Below are 17,115 nucleotides of genomic sequence, written 5' to 3'. Positions count from 1 at the left end.
CTTCCTGACAAGACCCCAATATGCTATGGAAGTGCTTACAAGCTATTAATGGTACAATCTTAAAAAATCAAGATTATCTATTCACAATGGATGGTGGGAGTTCTCTTTCTTTAAAAAAATACTGGATACATGCCTTCATGCCATCCCTCAACCATTGCTGTCCCAAACTTCGATTCCAAAATATGTGACTAAAAATATGAACTGGAAGCCATGTAGTTGCTTTGTGATACAAGAAGCGTATGGTTCCACTCTTGCAACACTGGCAACGAAAACACCTAGACCAGTTTTCTTGCTGCTCCATTGATATCAGTCAATCAATCAGTGGTTTCATGACAAGTTGCATTTCCCACGTGTACAAGGTTATGCCATTGCCCACAGTCCCAAATGCATAATCACTCAAGTGCACAACACCATTACTAAAAAAATACCTTTTCCCTATGAAAGCAAGCAAGACACCACTCATGCACCCTTCGGCTTCACCATCATGACCACAGCTGGGTATACATCCATAAGAGAACAAAGAGCCTGCTGGATGAGCATGATATAGCCATAAAGTAACCTAAACAAGAATTAAAATACTTATATGCATTATGAGATACCCAAATCCATCACCTCAATATATGTTTCCTTCAAATTTTTAAAATGTCACAATATCTCAACAAACCGAACACAACAGCATAATAATAACTTGCATATTCCCACTTACTGACAAACCCTTTTTGAAAAGTGATGTAGCCTGTAAATTTATCCTACCTCATAAGAACTACCCATAATGCAATTACCATACACTTACATTTGACAGAAAGAAACATGATCACATCATCAAACCTGTTTTTTTGTGGACCTCTTTAGAGCAAACCTCTTCTGTGACCTCCATACACTTCCAGGTTAGCAAAGAAAGCTAAAGATTTGGAAGTGAAATCACTGAAAACAAACCAGATCAGCTCCTGTAACCAGAAGGTACTCCTGCAGTTGTGGGTCCATATGAGTTAGGTGTTGACCCTGGTGCACCTTGTGAGCTCTGAAAGTTACCTGCCGGCATGGTTCCCGGTGGTGCAGATCCAAACCCTGAGTTTGGATGTGAAGCCGGTGTAGCATTGATATTAGGTTGCTGTTGAGAATACCCACCTGGAGCCCCAACTGTTGGCGATGTATAATTGTAAGAACTTGCCGAACCTGCAGGAGGCTGCTGGTAGTAACCAGGAGGGGGACCAGAGCTAGGTAAAGAACCATTCGGGGGTGTAGCGATTGCCGGCCTTATCCCTGGCATACCTGAGGGAGGCACAGCTGGTGGTAGAGGCAAACCATTTGCTTGCACTGCAGCTCCTATAGGTGGTCTAAAAGTTGGAGGTGTAACATATCCTGTGCCAATAAGGGTGACAATAATGACATGTTAAAGGACAACGAGGCTATACAAACTTGATGTAATCATAACAAGCAGCACGATTGATAGAAACTTGGAGAACATTGTAGTCTTTCACCATTTGCTAAGAAAATTTATGACGTGACTGATGAATGTAAATATCAGCAAAGTGCGAAACCAAAGGAGGGGTGTGCATGTGTGGAAAGGAGTGGTGAGCATGTGTGGACAAAGCAGCCGCATAAGTGTGCTCGAACGGTATCAGTGAGGTCTTGTTGAAAGCTGGAGCACCCCCCCTGCCTGCCTGTCCCCCACCCCCCGCCCTGCGCACCAGTCACCCTGCTGACTCCCGCCTCCTTTGCCCTCCTCACCACCAATCCTTCGCACTGCTTTGAGCCACCTCCTCCGCCTGCCCCTCCCTCATACATAGCCTCGTCGCCCTTGTCTTCTCAGCACAGGTGTTCGCCCAGGTTGTTCTCCTATCGGCACAAGTCAGCTTCTCTGGTCGAGGATACGGTTTATGTCAGAGAACAGTTTTGAGCATTTATAGCAGGCTGCAGCAACTCCCGGATGGTGATACCCCCCCACACCACGTCTCAGGACCTGGCGCCAGTCCCCCCTTTCTAGAAACTATTGCCTCATCACGATCCTCTGCCCTGTCCTGGCACCTCGGTCATCTTTTGGCCCTAACACCCCCCCCCCCCCCCCCGATGGACCTGACTCCTCAACCACCGATGCCCCCTCACCCCTCCCACCGGTTCCCTCTCACTCCCCGGGAAGGAGACAGTCCCTCTACCCTCACCTACTCCCCGGGAAGGAGACAGCTAACTAGCTCAGTGCACCGACTGATACACCATTTTACTGAGTTGGTTGAGATGACCATCGCTGCCCCTCCGGTGTGTGCTCTCCCCCGAGGGGTCCCCCCCCCCCCCCCCCCCACCCCCCGGCGGAGTTTTGGGGCAGCCCGTGGATTCCACTTTCTTTCAATGTCTTCCCATTTGCAGAAGTTGGTATTTTCGAGGAGATGGCGACTCCCATCTGCATCTGTGTGGTTCTGCATCACTCCAAGATGTCCAACCCGGATAGAGAGTGGCACGATTATCCTTTCCCCCCCCCCCCCCCCCCCCCCCCGAGCACGGCTCCAGGGATGATATGGAACCTTGGAGTCAGTGTTTGCAACCATTCACTGGCAGGCGGTAGAGCTCTCCCACCATCTGCAGGACCTATGGATTACTGACATGCTCACTCATTTTTGGCCACGGTGCGGATGGAGTTGGGAGGCTCTGGCCACAAGGATCATAGTGGGGAGTTGGTGTCCTCCAGCCTACTAGAGGTGCTCCTTTTCGTTTTTCTTCATGTCTCGATGGCGGTACCCCTCTCCCCCTCCTACAAATACCTTCATTGTGACAGGTGGAGTCTAGAGTACGCCTACTCTAGGGCCCGGTTATGACAGGGTGGACTGGGGCTTTCTGGAGGGGAGTATGTGCCAGATGGGATTTCTAGTGGAGCAAGTCCGAGGTGTTTCCAAACTTTACTCTACCTCTCATAGTCAAGTGCTCATCCAGGGGCCCGAGGAGACAGGTTCCCCCTTTCTCGCTTAGTCCAACACGACCGCCCTCTCGCACCTTTCCTTTTCTTGTTTGTAGCCGAGGCCATGAGCAATTTCCTCTCTGCCCAGGAGACCAGTTTTACAGGGGCCGCCTATTCGTTCAGAGTTTGCCGACGACAGCAGCATACTTGTCAGGAGATGCGGGGAATCTCCAGAGATTCGTTGATACAATCGAGATCTTCTACCGCGCATCCGACGCATAGATCAACGGGCACAAGTCGTGTGGTTATTGGGTTGGCTTATCCCCCGCCCCGACTTGGAGGCCAATTGAGGCTTTTTAGTGGATCCCAAGCGGCACTCTTGTTCATCATCTTGGATGCTAGGTTGGCATTGACATTTCCCGTGGAGCAGCAACTAGCCCCTCTTCTTTTGAGCATTCGGAGGAAGATGAAAGATACATCATTGCTTAAGACAATCTGCAAAAGAGAAGCACTGCACAGTATACCACCACTAGGGCCACAAATGGGCCGACCCCCCCCCCCCCCTCAATACTGAAGAATATTATTTGTGTACAAAGTTCCAAGGGCTTCCTAGCCAAATAATCCATGCAATGCATAATATGAAGGCATATTACCCAAACACGTATTTGCTAGAGAAGAATGTACTCGTCGAATGAGTCGATACAACCAGCTCTAACTCCTCATACACCTAGAGTTGTGTGAACACGAAACTATCGTTCCGAGACTACACACGAACAGGCACTCTTGTACTAGAGCCTGGCTTGCACAACTCACAGAGGAACAGGCTCGGTCCTCCCAAGTGTAGGCACACAAACAAGTGCTCACACTCTACAAGTACACGAACAGGTACTTGTAGAAGATCAGGGTGATTCCTGAGATACTTACGCCTGGTAGTCGTGAGTTGGTTATGGTTTGTGCCTGTTTAATATTTGTGGGATTAATTTAATTATTAATTGGGCTAATATTTTCAAGTGATGAAGATTACGAGGATTTTGAGGAGAATGTTTCTTATGCGCATCATATTTATTTTTACAAGCGTAGCTTGTAACCTTAGTAGTTGATTTTTCCATTTTGATACATTGAAAAAAATACATTTATAATGTTGAATTTATTAAAGCCTTCACCATCGAATTTAGAGATGATGAGAAAAGTAAAGAAATAGCTCTCAAGTGACTAGAAACCAAGCTTAAGTTGTATGCCAATCACAATTACGAAGTTTATACCAATTCAAGTAAAGTTTTGTCTAAATTTTCAAGTGTTCTAGTTTAAGATCTATCCAAGTACAAGATTCTTTCTAGACCAAGAATTGCTCTAAGTCAAAGATATATTCAACCATAAGATTTAAACCCCTTAAGAACAAGATTTATTCAAGAATTGCAATTATGATTAATTAAAGACTAATCTCTCAATTTTCGTCCAGTGATTATTTTTCAATCTTAAGTTGATCAGAATTTCCATTTCGACCTAATTCATTTTTGGATTAAGACTTGTGGTCTAATTTTGAGGATAGAGAAAAGTTATGTCAGAATGAAAGTTTCAGAGGGAATTAGCTACTCCGTCTCAAACTTCTGTTCTTAAGATAGTGTTGTGTGGAGTTAATCTATGGTATGGGACATTAGATTGGTTTTACATGGCTACACCAGACGTATCTATGTCTTCTATCTTTCACCAGCGAGTGATTACGCAACTGAGGACAGTTGATTCCCAACAGGGGGGACTGTTATGATCCATGTTAATCAAATATCTTTTGACATTCAAAAACCATCCTCAAGAAGATGCAAAATGAATGCCCGAGAAATTTTTCCGAGCTTATCCTGAGATCCTTCGTTCTTTTTAAACCCAACAAACCTGCAATTGAGGGCAATTGCAAACTCAAGCAAGAGGGATGTCATGAGAATATATTTTAAGTCCTCTTTAAGAATATTATTTTTCCCTCTTAAGTAATTTGTTGGGGACGCCTAGGTTACTCTTGCGTCATGCCGGCTAGGTTAATATCGTGGGTGACACCACTATAAATATTAATACGTGCGGTATATGACGTATGCTTGGGGCCGTCTATGATTATTTCAATTAGGTTTGTATGGCAGGGTGATTCCTCGGATACTTACGCCTGGTAGTCATGAGTTGGTTATGGTTTGTGCCTGTTTAATATTTGTGGGATTAATTTAATTATTAATTGGGCTTATATTTTCAGGTGATGAAGATTACGAGGATTGATGAATAATGTTGAGGAGAATGTTTCTTATGCGCATCATATTTATTTTTACAAGCGTAGCTTGTAACCTTAGTAGTTGATTTTTCCATTTTGATACATTGAAAAAAATACATTTATAATGTTGAATTTATTAAAGCCTAAAGGCTTTACCCTAGCCCCAATTTTTGGGACACACTATTTTTGTTGTGGAAGAGTGTCGTGCTCTCTAAAAGCACACTTTGTATATTTTTGGGAGCTATGGCCTATTTTTGGTTGAAAGCTAATAAAAATACTCTTGTGTGGGGAGAAGGCCACGCACAAGGAGGGGGAAGATTGCACCCAGTCTTGTGTTGATGGTGATGTTTTTCTTTCTCTTGCCTTATGTTTTGTTATATGCTTTAATTTTCAATTTAATTCAAGTAGTTGTTTTAATATTTGATATATTTTATGAGTTTTTGATTATTCTCTTCAAGAAGATTAAAGGGTCCCATGACACCAATGGTGACAGATAGCCCTTGATATGGAACCCTCTTAGTTTGGTTGTCACACGCTAGGTGCATGTCCACATGTATCTTGGAGAGCTCTAAGCATGGAGCCAACACAGTCCCTCGGAGATTGGTTACTTTTCAAACAGCTTCCTCTGGTCCACACGAGGAGCCTTGTTGGGATACGAGGTAGGGACAGACTTAGCCTTGACATTGATTCTTCCATCCCCCCAAAGTGGCTTACCCGATCCCAAACTCCCCTCCCCCACAGTGGCCTCCCCCACAGTGGCTGGGAGTGTTCACAAGACATTACATACCTTTAGTGGTGCATGGTGCAGACGAGAGGTCAGGCCTCCTCACTTATTCTACTGAACCTCATGGCAAACTTGTCAGAGCAAAGCCCCCTTCCAAGGATCTCAACGGATGTGCTCTACACAGAGTACGGGTGATTGGTTTCCATGAATATGGCTGGCAGATCGACTTTCCACCAGGCAAGGTGGCCGAAGAGGACTTTTGGCAGCTATGGTTATGGGAGGGCCGCCCGCTCACACGCCGTTAGTGGGACCCAGGAGGGTGGACATGGCAAGATCCCTTTGCCAAAGAGGAGGCTCCCGACACCCCCTTCTTTGAGCACACCACACGGCTAGGCCGTAGGACTCAGATACTTGAGATTAAGGGCACCCCAGCAGCAGCGGCGGCCCAGGACCTCCCTCCTCCATTCCTTTCAAATTTTTGGACGAGGATATGGGACAATTTTCGGCCGTAGAAGACTCTTTTCTATTGGCAAGTAGCCATAGTCACACGAAACGGCCATTTCAGTCCCTAGAAACATGTTTCTCCGTTTCAGGACCCCATCCGTGGACCGGGCTCCCCCCCGCACAGTTACTTGGTGCACATTAGCTTGGGCCACCGAGGCTGAGACTGCCATGGCATATGAGGAAGATGGTGGGGGACTGGCACTCCAAGCTGCTCATCATCGGATCTGGACAGCTCGATTTGCAACACTTGCTGTGGGCCATATTTGGCAAGCTCGTTATCGAGGGCACCCTCACTCCACCAGCAGAATCCATCCAGAGCATATGGCTCAACATCATTCAAACTCTCCGTGGACACTGGGGGAAACTCTACAGTGGCGCTCTGATTGCATGCGGAAGCACCGTGAGGCCTTCTTGTGGACTTGGCGGCAAGGCCCGTTTCTCCTTATCAGTAGTGGTGAGCCCACATGACATTACTGACCACCGTTTGGTTGTTCCCTCCCCCCCATTGTATGAGGTAGCCCCCTCCCCCTAGAACGGCCGACCTAGGGAGGAGAGTACCACCCCTTTTTTTATTTTGATTATCACTTCCTTTATGGAGTCAAACATAACATGCCGAGACTCGACATTGAATATCGAATCTTTTTTATTGTAGTTTTGCTTTCGTGGTATTGGGCAAGAGGCCATTGCCAGAACCGCACAAAGCATTGTACATGTTAACAGGGGAATATGCCCATCTTCAATTCCTAGTGCGCACTCGCAAGCACAGCATCCACCTGTAATACACTGTAGGCACCACATTCTCTAGTTTGGTTTTGATTGAGTGAATAATTTATCGCTTGCAAGAGCAAACTCTATAACAGAATGCACATAGGTAGACCGTACAGTGCACTGCGAAGGTTATGACCATAAGGAGCCAGGAATCCAAGAGCTCCTCAGAGGGGTCAACTCCTGACCAAATGTAAAATTGAATAACAGTATGTCAGTTAGTGTGTTCTTTGTCAAGAATGAAAGCCCATTCGCTGACACTCTTAAATCCCCTGAGGTTGAGCTGGAGGACTAATGGTGCTCCTACAAAACGATCTGAAACCTACTACTAGCAAAACTGGGAAGATGGGTCTTTGATAAAGCTGGCTTAAGTAAGGCCCTTACAGTTGCTGAGCAGCATGCTTTTGGGCTCACCTTCATTGTTGGCTGCTACTGCTCTTCTTTGTTGTCCCTTCTATACTGGCTCAAATCGTGTTTCTTCTTCTTCGTTGTTCTGTCCGCCTCATAGAAAAAACCAATGGACTTGCCCTTTCTAAGGGGTTCAATTTGTCATCCCTCTAAAGAAAGCAGTAGATGCATGTGACACTTTGCATGACTTCAGTTCTTGTTTGGACTTCTTCCGGTGGAAAATATGGAAAGCTTGGGCAACTCTACCAACAACTCCAGACAATAAGCTAATCAATTGAGGTGATTGATGAAATGCATACCTGCAACCCAAGCGTCGCGATGTACTCATCTCATAAACCATGCACATGCCGGAAATAACACCCTATTTCTGATTGGTGACCTTCGAATAAATTAAGTGAAGATACACAAAAGGCCTACCTTGTTGGAGGGGGAGGGGACCTGGACAAGAAGAGGAGGGAGAGAAAGAAAGGGAGAAAAGGGAGCCACGATATTAAGCAAAGAAAAATTAATTTTGTTGCTATAGTAAACATGAAAAAGAACCAGGACAGGCTCAGAAGCTGTGGAACTGTCACATTGGGCACAGAATGGTCATATTGACCCAGTCAGCACCTTCTGTGCACAATCAAATTCTAACAGCTAGGTTCTCCATGTACTTGTCCTTTGTGCAACACAATCAGCTAAGAAATAATTGACTGCAGTACTTATTGTGTCTGAGAATTCTCCTCCTCTTCCTTCACAATCAAACACAATTCTGCCTAAGAGACTTAGTTGCATATGAAAAAATTGTAAGAGAGCACCTTGACATCTTTGCAGACATCTCCTTGCAGTGTGATAACAAAAATTTGCTTTAAGCTTTAAAATCTACTGGAAGTTAATGAAGATATAAAGGACAAAAAGCTGTAGACTATGGTGCAAGAGAGTAGACAACATGATGCTTCAACATCCTTATCAGAGCCCTAGTGTTAGGGGCATGTCGTGTGTGCAATTTTTGAGCCCTTATGCCATTACACATTAAAATCCCTCAAAATCCATTAAATTCACATATTCCACCAACAATCAGTATTTGTAAAAAACACCACCACAAACATCACCGCCTCACCTATCATAAAATACCTGCTAGGATACGTAACTTCTGTGAGTAGGCATTACCTGCAAAAGCATCAAATCAGCATACCTGTACTCATGCCCAATGGAGGACGCATAAGAGGAGGGTGTCCAGCAGGTAACAAGGATGGGGCATTTGTTGCAGGATTGGAACCTGGAACAGGCAGCGAGAGAGGGCGTAAAACGGGGGGAGTCCTGTATTGTCCAGACGGCAACATGAATCCTCCGCCCAGGTGCTGTCCTAGGTGCTCCTTGACTTTCTGATCTATAAGACTTTGCGTCTGCTGCTCTTCAAATTGCTGGTAGTAACTTCGAACATTAGCCTGCCGTGCAAGCCATATTTCTTGAGCAAAAAACACATGAAGAGGAAATGGAAAGCAGAAAATACTAAAATAAACTCAAAGACATAACCTTGTGCTTATACCCCTGATTGTGCTGTTTCCTTACAGATGGCTGCAGCATCAGGCAAATTGAGAGAAAAGGATGACATGAGTCAAATTTTCAACTACAACAACTAAGCCTTGACATTGAAAAATAACAATAATTGTTGTGTAGAGTAAAGTGCCAAATATAAATTGAAAATTTTGACTTACCGAGTCGTGAGTGAGATAGGTGTCACAATAGTCACAATAATACCTGCATTGAGAGGAAAAACAGTGTTCACACCACTGACAATAACTAGACTAAGGGACAAAAACACACAAAGCCACTTATTGTCATTCACTTCGTTATGACAGCAGCACTTGCAGTTCGCATTCTCACCCAAAATCACTCTCTCTCTCTCTCTTTCCACCCCCCCCCCCTTACGTTATGTATTTAACACTGACCATAGGGTTAGTCGACCTAATCTGGGGAGCAGGGATTAGGAAAAGCAAGATTATTACAAGGGCTAAGGCTTTTAAGTTGATAATAGGGCTCCCTTGCTGGCTGCGCGATTGTGGCCAGCCAAGTGTTCATGGCTACATATGGTGCATCACTTCTTTTTGGGCATTCTCCACGGCATGCCTCGGAGAAAGTGCAGCGTCTGATTATGAACTTTCTATGGGATTGGAGACTTGTGCGAGCTAAAGTGGCCTGGAGGGTGATTATCCTACCCCCCATTGTCACCATTTAGTCCGTTCACCAGTCTTGACCAGTGTTTCACACGCTGATTGGAGCCAAGGTGTGAACGGGGATTTTCCAGAGAAGAAAGTTGGAACATTTACTGGAAAAGTTTGGCCTGAAAGATGGCCACCCAGCATGAGCAGCATGGGATTTTATTCATCAAAGTGACTTATAAGGTTTATAAGTCAATGTGTTCACACATCATTAAAATCTAGCTAGACATATTATTATTTTGGGCATGGACAGTGGAAAAAAGGAGGCGCCTACATGAAACTTGGGAAGCAAGCTTGGGAAAAGCATAAAGTCGATATTTTTTGGCGAGTTCACCTATTTTAGAAAAAAAAGGGAAAAGCACTTCATATATAGCTAGGGCCTGAATCGTAAAAAAGTGGGAGGAGGAAGCTGTTTTTGGGGATGCACACAAGCCGACTGCAGAGCTGAAAACTCCTCCTCTCTTTTATGTGCAAAGGGGCCGGCAGCTGCTGTGCAGTTCTCGTCTGCTGGCCGCCTCCAAGCTGGTCTTACAGCTGGCCGAACAGTAACCAGTTCTTCTCTCTCCTTTTCCTTGTTTTGCCAGCTGGTCGCTTACAGGCTGGCCATGTGTACAACTACCCTATTTGTATTAAGTCGCCCTCTAGCTGGCTTTTCAGCAGTGTGTTTACCTCTTATTGGCCGATATCAGCGTGTGAAGCTCTCTCTCTATTGGCCGACAGCAGGCTGTTTTCTTCTCTCTTGTGGTTGTGTACAAGGAAGGCAGAACAGCTGCGTGTGCTCTCACTTGCAGGTTGCTCTTCAAGTTGCTAGTTGCAACTGCGTAGAACTTGTCTTCTGTTGATCACTTACAAGGCTGATTTATAGACTGATTTGGGACAGCCTTTGGTGTTGTTTGAATCTTGGCTTTTTGACAGAGATCTAGGGCTGATTTATGGACTGTTTTCAGACAGTTTTTGGACAGTTTTGGGACTGTTTTGCGGCACTGTTTTGTCTTGATTTTGAGAAGAGAACTCTATGAAAGTCTCGTGTATGCTTTGTGGAAAATCTGGTGCTGTATGCACTCGCACCTTGGTTTATTGTAGAAGCTTCTATCTGAATAAAGAAGTTCTTACGGGGGGCCGGCCGTTCAGGCTCATTGCGGTGTTATTATATTGTATATGGTTTCCTCCGATGTGTCTTCATGCTTTGTTTGGTATTTGAAGTGTTGGTCTATTATTGTTCCGGGTCCCCCTTTTCTTGTGACAGCTCTGATACCACTGTAACCAAATAGGGGACCCGAAGCGATGGACCAACAATTCAAGTGCCAGACACAGAGCATGAAAAACACAATGGAAGAACCATAAACAATATAATCACACCGCACTGAGTCAGAACGGCCGGTCCCCTTGTAGAAACTTTTTTATTCAGATAGAGAAGCTTTCACAATAAACCAAGGTGCGGGTGCATACAGCACCAGATTTTCCACAAAGCATCAGCAAATCTCTTGCCCAGACATCCATCCAGTGCCAAGATAAAAACACAGCACCAAAAGCCATCCAAAAACTATCTCAAAATATTCCTATGAATCAGCTCATGAACAGTCCACAAAACAGCCCGGTATGGAGCCAAAAACAGCCCCGAACTCCGTGCCAAACAGAGCCACAAATCAGCCCCAGAAGAGCTCTCAAAACTGTCCCAAATTCCTCCAAAACAACCCCAGAAACTACCCCCAAATCTGCCCATAGCAAGGCCAAGACTGTAAGAGAATCCACCACTATACAACCTGCCTCCATCGCAGCCAGTAGAGAGAGGAAAATAGTGCACAGCCAGCTCTGGAAGAAGAGAGAAAACTGTTGTATGACCAGTACAAGCAACACCACCAGAAGGCTGTTGTACAGCCAGCGCTGAGGGAAGAGAGAGAAAACTGCAATCGGCCAGCAGAGAAGAGAGAGAATAGTGTATGTTGCAGCAGGTCATGTGCCCTCATACACATGCACCTGATGATCCGAAAGCGAAGCAGCTCCCAGCTTTTTATAAAGTCGAGCAACTCTACTTTTGGCCTTGTGCTTTTCCTTTTTGCTAAAAGTGGCTGAGTTGCCCAGAATATCAACTTATGCTTTTTCCAGCTTGATGCCCAAGTTTTTTCTAGGCGCCTCCTTCTATCCACACATACATGCCCAAAATAATAATAAGTCCAGCCCAATTTTAATGATGTGTGAACACACCGACTTCTAAACCTTATAAGCCACTTTGATGAATAAAATCCCATGCTGCTCATGCTCTGTGGCCATCTTTTAGGCCAAACTTTGCCAGTGAATACTCCAGCTTTCTTCTGTGGAAAATCCCCCTTGGTTCCGCTCAGTGTGTGAAACACTGATCAAGACTGGTGAAGGAACCAAATTGAATGAGTGCATAGAGCGGAAGCAAACAAGCACTAGAGTGTGTTGAGCAGAGAGTGCAAGAGAAAGAGAGATATGGAGCAACTATGCTGAATATACTGAAATGATACAGTCCTAAGCAAGAGACAAGATGAGTCTCATAAGTGAGGGAGCAAAAGGAGAGACTAGACTATATGAGAAAAGTGAGAGGCCAGCCCACCTATTTATAGGTAAGAGGGGCTGGTCGACTGGACAAGAGCACCTGGTCGACTGGACATGGTGATGCTGGCCGATTGGGAAAAAGGCACCCGACATGGGAAAAATCCCAGAAAAATGTACAACAAAGGGGTGGCCAGCCCACAATTAAGGGGCCATGAAAAGGGACCAAAAGGGACACCAAATATGAGCAGAAACTGGGGATGAATGTGCTAACACCCCCTCTCAGCACCAGATGTTGAACATACTCCTAGAAACCGAAGATGAGGAGCCAAGGAAGCCTGAGAAACCAGCTTGGTGAACAAATCTGCTGCATTCACCGCTAAAGGACAATACTCCAAACACAAATCTCTAGCAAGAACCCATTGATTGTCACACCAAAGAAGAGTAGATCCAGTAGGAGAACAGCCAAGCTCCCCCAATAATCTCCGCAACCAGATTGCCTCACATGCAGCATAACAAACCGCACGATACTCCGCCTATGTAGAGGAAAGCGCCACAATAGGCTGCTTTTTACTACTCCATGAAATGGCTCCAGACCCAAGTGAAAAAAACACAACTGGTGGTCAAACGCCGAGTATCTGGATCTCCAACCCAATCTGAATCAAACCATCCAAGAAGAGTGCATCCTTGGCCATAGAAGATGCCAAAGTCTAGAGTGCCACGCAAGTACCGAAGAACTCTGAGAGCACACCGCCAATGGTGCTGACGGGGTTTGGATGAGAAGGAACTCAATAAGCTAACTGCAAAACACACGTCCAATCGGCAGTAGGTCAGCCAAACCAAACAACCGATGAGAACCCGATACTTTCCTTGGTCAATCCCTGGAGAAGCATCAAGAAGAGAAAGCTTCTTACTAGTATCCATAAGAGAAGATACTAGTTTGCATCCAGTCATCTGAAATTTGTCAAGTATCTCCCATGTGTACTTCTGCTGAGAACTCTGTCTCCAAAGCATCCATGATTGAACGGATCCTCACAGAATAAGAACCGGTAAAGATGAGGTCATCAACATAGACCACAATGATAACAATCAACCCCCTCTCAAGGAGGATATAAAGGTTTGAATCTGCATGAGAACGGCGCAAGACGAGCTTCTGAAAGAACTCATCAATCTGCTGATACCAAGCCCGCGGAGCCTGCTTAGAACCATATAAAGCTTTCTTCAACCGGTACACCTGATCCTGTTTGCTTGGAACAATAAATCTTGGCGGCTGATCAACATAAACCTCCTATGTAAGCTCTCCATTCAAGAAAGCTGACTTGACGTCCATCTAGAATACGGGCCATCTATGATGTCCTACAAGAGCAAGAACGGTGCGAATGGTAGTCATATGGGTCGTCGGAGAGAAGGTCTCATCGAAGTCGACTCCAGGGCGCTAAGCATAACCCTTGGCAACCAACCTCGCCTTGCCATCAACTCGGAACTTTGATTTGAAGATCCAACGGACACCAGATTGCCTGAGAGAATCAGGCAGAGGAGCAGAAGGAAGCTCACGTAACCCAGAATCACGAACTGTCTGAAAATACCATCCAGGCACAGATATGCTCGAACTCGCTGGAGGAGGAGCAGAGTCATCATCTGACTGAGAATCCACACGTGCAACCAAAGCTCCATCAGAACCACCAGAGGTGCCAATCCGCTCCTCAAAGCGAGACTTAATCTACATAATGGAGGGGAGAACTTCCTCCCAAGTAGCTGGAACAGGACGAGGAGAAGAAACAAGAGACTGAAAATAAGCATCAAACCTCTCTGGAAGCTTGGAGAGAAGCCGAATAGCCATATCCTCTGTAGAGATATCCTTGCCACAAATAGCAAGCTTGTCTCGGAGATCTTTCATCTTCGAGATGAAAGCAGATAAAGATGGAAAGGCAGAAACTAACAAGTTCATAAGCTGCTTTTCCAAATCCGAAATCCGTCCCGGAGACTTACTCTCATAAAGATCAACGTCTACTTGTACGCACATGAGAGAGAACAAAATCCTGACAATTCAACATCAGAAAAGAGAAAACACAGCATGTACAGTGACTAGTACAGCTGGTACAGTGACTAGTACAACAAGTACAGAAGCTGGTACAATCGATACAATGGGTGGTACAACAAGTACAAGGACTGGTACAGCCAATACAATGGCTGGTACAACAGGTACAAAGGCTGGTACAACAAGTACAATGGCTAGAAATCATAATAAATGATTAAATACCCTTGCCTTCAGTATTTCTTCGCGATGGAAGCCTCCAAAACAATCCCCAACAACCGGTATTCTTCATGGGCAGCCTTCAAGAGAGAGAGAAAGAGAGTAGCCATCATTAGGGCAGCCTGTAACGGTGGTAGAGGCTAGTGTGCAAAGAGAGCCTTTATTAATGAAAAGAGAGGCCTCCAATTTATATATTTGGGCCTCCCATGAGCTAAAATGGCAAGAGAAGGCTACAATGACAAGTGGAGAGCCACACAATAGCTGAAGTGACAAGTGTGAGGCCACTTGTCTCACTTTGATCCACTTTCTAACAAGTGTTAGGCCACTTGTCTCACTTTGGTCCACTTTCTTGCCACATGTCCCAATCTAAGAGATGGGTCCTTCCATAAACTTTCTCTCTAAAAATATCCCAACTGGTAGACATTCTGTCATAGGCACTTTGCCAATTCTTGGTATCTGCTCAATTCCAGATGTAATGACGCAAACAGAATTTCCATCAGAGTCCGGCCAAAAATAGCAACTCTCCTAAATTTTAGCAGTGTGGTCCTTTGTATTCTAGGATAATCCCCCATTCCCAAAGCTTGTACTTTCCAAATATTTAGACATCCTTGAGTCCACCGTACCCCTTTCATACTGGGAAATGGCCGACATCCTCCCCAGCTTCTTAAAAGTTGTCCGCAACTTTAATCTTAAGTGGGCAAGACAAGACAGTCTCAAAAATCCAATATAACTCAAGAATCCATGTCCCAAGGAAATGGGTGAGACTAAATAAGTCTCCATAATACCAATATCAAAATCATGTCCCAAAATAAATGGGCAAGAATTCCATGGAAGATATGCTAGACACAGGCACAAGAGCCAATTGTGTCTCAATCACCAATATCAATGAGATGATCATGAAGCCAAAAGAAATATCTCGTCACCATATCCTTCAGATATCCTGAGATATATCTCCATATAGGTTGCCTGTAAGCTTGATAATACAATCCACAATATCCATATGGACAGAGTGCTAAACGTGTACACATAAAGCCAACTCCATACTTCCAAGATAAATTCTGTGAATTCATAAATCCTTAGACCAACAAGCTGTCTACTGCTCATGCTCTTGCTTCGTAAGCTATGAAGCCGCTGACCATGCTTAACAACAATGATGGTAAGTGTGGTCCCCACTTGAGATCTTTTCTCTTCCTTATTGATAGAAGGAAGCCTCCGCTTCCAAGAAAGCGTATGCTCTGATAACAATGTAACTCGCAGCGGTGCCCGGGGGACTAGGGCCTTTGACACACTTGTTGATACCATCAATGCATATCAAAACACTTAAACATGGCCACAACCTTAATACATATCCATCATCACTTTGCATAAAACATAAAAGCTAGACAAAACATCCACAAATGCTGAAAATGGAGCTTGCACGTGTGACACCGCATAGAGGCTGGAATGGGCCGACCCCCCCCCTTGGAGTATTTTATTACCCAATGAGAATAATATCATGTACAAGCTTTGAGGGCCTTACTCTCCCCACGGGAGATGCCGGATTATCCATATACAAATGCCATAACACAACTCAACACGAGGCTACCAAGCCGGAACATAGGCTGTAGAAATGCCGAGCCAACAATATAATCCATATACCTCCGTGTGGGTACTGATTCTTCCCCAAAAAACACGGGTCTTCATGCAATAGAGGTGGTACAGCAACTACAACTCTCCATTCAGCCGGTACAGCAAGTATAATGGTTGGTACAACCGATACAGTGGCTAGTACAATCGATACGATGGCTGGTACAGCAGATACAGTAAGTACAAATGGTGGTACAACATGTACAGTGACTACTACAACTGGTACAGTGGCTGATACAGCAAGTACAAAAGCTGGTACAATCCATACAATGGGTGGTACAACAAGTACAAGGGCTGGTACAGCCAGTACAAGGGCTGGTACAACACGTACAAAGACTGGTACAACAAGTACAATGGCTAGAAATCATAATAAATTATTAAATACCCTTGCCTTCAGTATTTCTTCGCGATGGAAGCCTCCAAAACAGTCCCCAACAGCCGGTATTCTTCATGGGCAGCCTTCAAGAGAGAGAGAAAGAGAGTAGCCATCCTTAGGACAGTGTCACCAATTGGCCGACCATTTGGTCCATCTCCAGATTTTGTGTCTCGTTCACTTGAGGCCAGGCCGGTGTCTCATGTGAAGAGGCCAGTATTTTGCTGACATGGACGGGAGCCAGACTGGTGCCACCCGTGTGTTAGCAGGATGGTGTCATATGGACGGGAGCCAGACCAGTGCCACCCGTGTATGACCTGGATTGTGTTCGACCCATGGGACTGTCACGCCATGGAAGAGCCAGTATTCGTGCCGTGTTTTGCCTATGGGACTGTCACACCATAGGGAGACTCGTGCCTGGAACTGTGTCTTACCTATGGGACTGTCACTCCATAGGAAGACCAGGTTTTATGTTTTTATGTCATGCCAGTTTTGTGCCGACAGATATTTTGTACTTGTTCCATGAACGGGAGATATGTCCATGTTACTATTTGCACATGCACACATATTTTGCATGTTTGAAACTGTTTTCGCATGACATGTAT

At 45.1% G+C, this 17,115-nt stretch overlaps 1 protein-coding gene across 1 annotated transcript in view; it reads right to left on the bottom strand.

The window, feature by feature from the left end:
* Window positions 1-611: 611 nt before the first annotated feature.
* LOC147640622 (uncharacterized) overlaps window positions 612-17,115 on the bottom strand; it is a 65,883-nt gene continuing 49,379 nt past the window's right edge. Inside the window, exons 2-5 of the mRNA XM_086813575.1 lie at window positions 9,237-9,279; window positions 9,055-9,096; window positions 8,714-8,966; window positions 612-1,362 (exon numbers count right to left, since the gene is read on the bottom strand). Coding sequence (XP_086669701.1) covers window positions 941-1,362; window positions 8,714-8,966; window positions 9,055-9,096; window positions 9,237-9,279 — 760 coding nt within the window. The 3' untranslated portion in view covers window positions 612-940. The remainder of the gene's footprint in view (window positions 1,363-8,713; window positions 8,967-9,054; window positions 9,097-9,236; window positions 9,280-17,115) is intronic.

Source organism: Cibotium barometz, chromosome 2 (genome assembly GCF_041138505.1).
Source record: "Cibotium barometz isolate CiBa-2024 chromosome 2, ASM4113850v1, whole genome shotgun sequence".
Taxonomy (NCBI): Eukaryota; Viridiplantae; Streptophyta; class Polypodiopsida; order Cyatheales; family Cibotiaceae; genus Cibotium; species Cibotium barometz.
This window is presented reverse-complemented; position numbering and strand designations above follow the sequence as displayed.